General features: G+C 55.7%; 1 protein-coding gene across 1 annotated transcript in view; it reads left to right on the plus strand.

Moving 5' to 3' along the window:
* The window catches only part of COL4A6 (collagen type IV alpha 6 chain), an 81,105-nt gene that overhangs the window by 60,789 nt on the left and 19,028 nt on the right, over positions 1-1,288 (plus strand). The window contains exon 29 of the mRNA XM_077773621.1: positions 285-446. Coding sequence (XP_077629747.1) covers positions 285-446 — 162 coding nt within the window. The remainder of the gene's footprint in view (positions 1-284; positions 447-1,288) is intronic.

A 1,288-nucleotide genomic window follows, 5' to 3' on the forward strand; every position in this document is an offset into this window, starting at 1 on the left:
TAAAAATCAAAAGTTATTTTGTTCTGTCTCTCCTTGTTGGGAACTTTTTCTTAAATCACCTGAGTCTATTCTCCTTTTTTAGTAAATCCAGAAGTGACCATAAGGAATAGTAAGATTTCTTATAAAGCCCCTGGTTTGCTGCTGAGAACAGCAGCAAGGCTGGCACCGACAAGACAGTGACATCTGGGATGTCCCCCGGCCGGGCTTCTGCACCAGAAGTTGGTGCGGTGACCAGACCCCGCTGTTGATCCAGACTGTGACCACCTGCCCCTTGCTTTCATCAGGTCTGCCTGGGAAGTCAGGCTTGCTGGGCCCCAAAGGCGAACGGGGCAGGCCTGGAACACCAGGCCATGTGGGAGAGCCAGGGTCCCCAGGGCCTGATGGTCGATTCGGCATCAAGGGCAAACCCGGGCTCCCAGGAGCACCAGGCTTTCCAGGCCCTTCAGGTAGGTCCTTTGGAGGAGGAGCCCCAGCTTGACAGACTTAAGCTGGGTCCTGGGCCCTGGTGCCCTGAGGGCCATAGCAGCCCTGAGACCGGGGCAGGGTTTAGAAGGACTTTTGACTTTGCCAACCTCTCACATTGGCAATCTCAAGTGACCCTTGCAGTGCCGAGCAGAACAGATTTCTGCAGCTTGGCTTCCAAAATGTTACCACAGATCACTCCCCGCCCCTTCCCCATGGCCTCACTCCCCCTCCACGTGCTTCAGCCTCCCTCTTACCTTTCCCAGTTAGGGAAGACACCTTGGTTGTGGAGGTGGGTCTAGTCATGTCCACCATCTTGTCTGGGGCCGTGGGGAGCCTGCTTGGGCTTCGGGGGAAAAGCTTGAGAGGGGGTGACTGCACGGTGGCCTGCCGCTCAGGCGAGCCTGCCTCTGAGGGCCCCGTGGCCAAAGTGGCCTTCACTGGGCCTCGGGGCTGACACCCCCTGCATCTGGCCTAGTGTTTGAAGCTTGCCTTTTTCTTGCACTGCCCTCCTCACCCCTGCCTCAGCGACTACGTCACACACACACACACACACACACCCTTATCCTGGCCATGTGACTGATGTTGAGTTTTTGCAGAGCCACTAAAATCCTTTTTAATCCCTTTTATCCTTCTGTGTTTCTTGGGTCTTCCCATAGGCCGTCCAGGTGAGAAAACAGCACACAAGCCCACAGACTGACACCCCCACCGGCTTTCCTGCTCAGGGAATTATCTGACTATACACTCTAACCTTGGCGAGGCCAGGGGTCCCTGAGCTCATGCTGTGGGGCTGGCCCCCATTGAATTTCCTTCCCTTGTTTTGGAG

Source organism: Crocuta crocuta, unplaced genomic scaffold, assembly GCF_008692635.1.
Source record: "Crocuta crocuta isolate KB4526 unplaced genomic scaffold, BGI_CrCroc_1.0 scaffold737, whole genome shotgun sequence".
NCBI classification, from domain to species: Eukaryota; Metazoa; Chordata; class Mammalia; order Carnivora; family Hyaenidae; genus Crocuta; species Crocuta crocuta.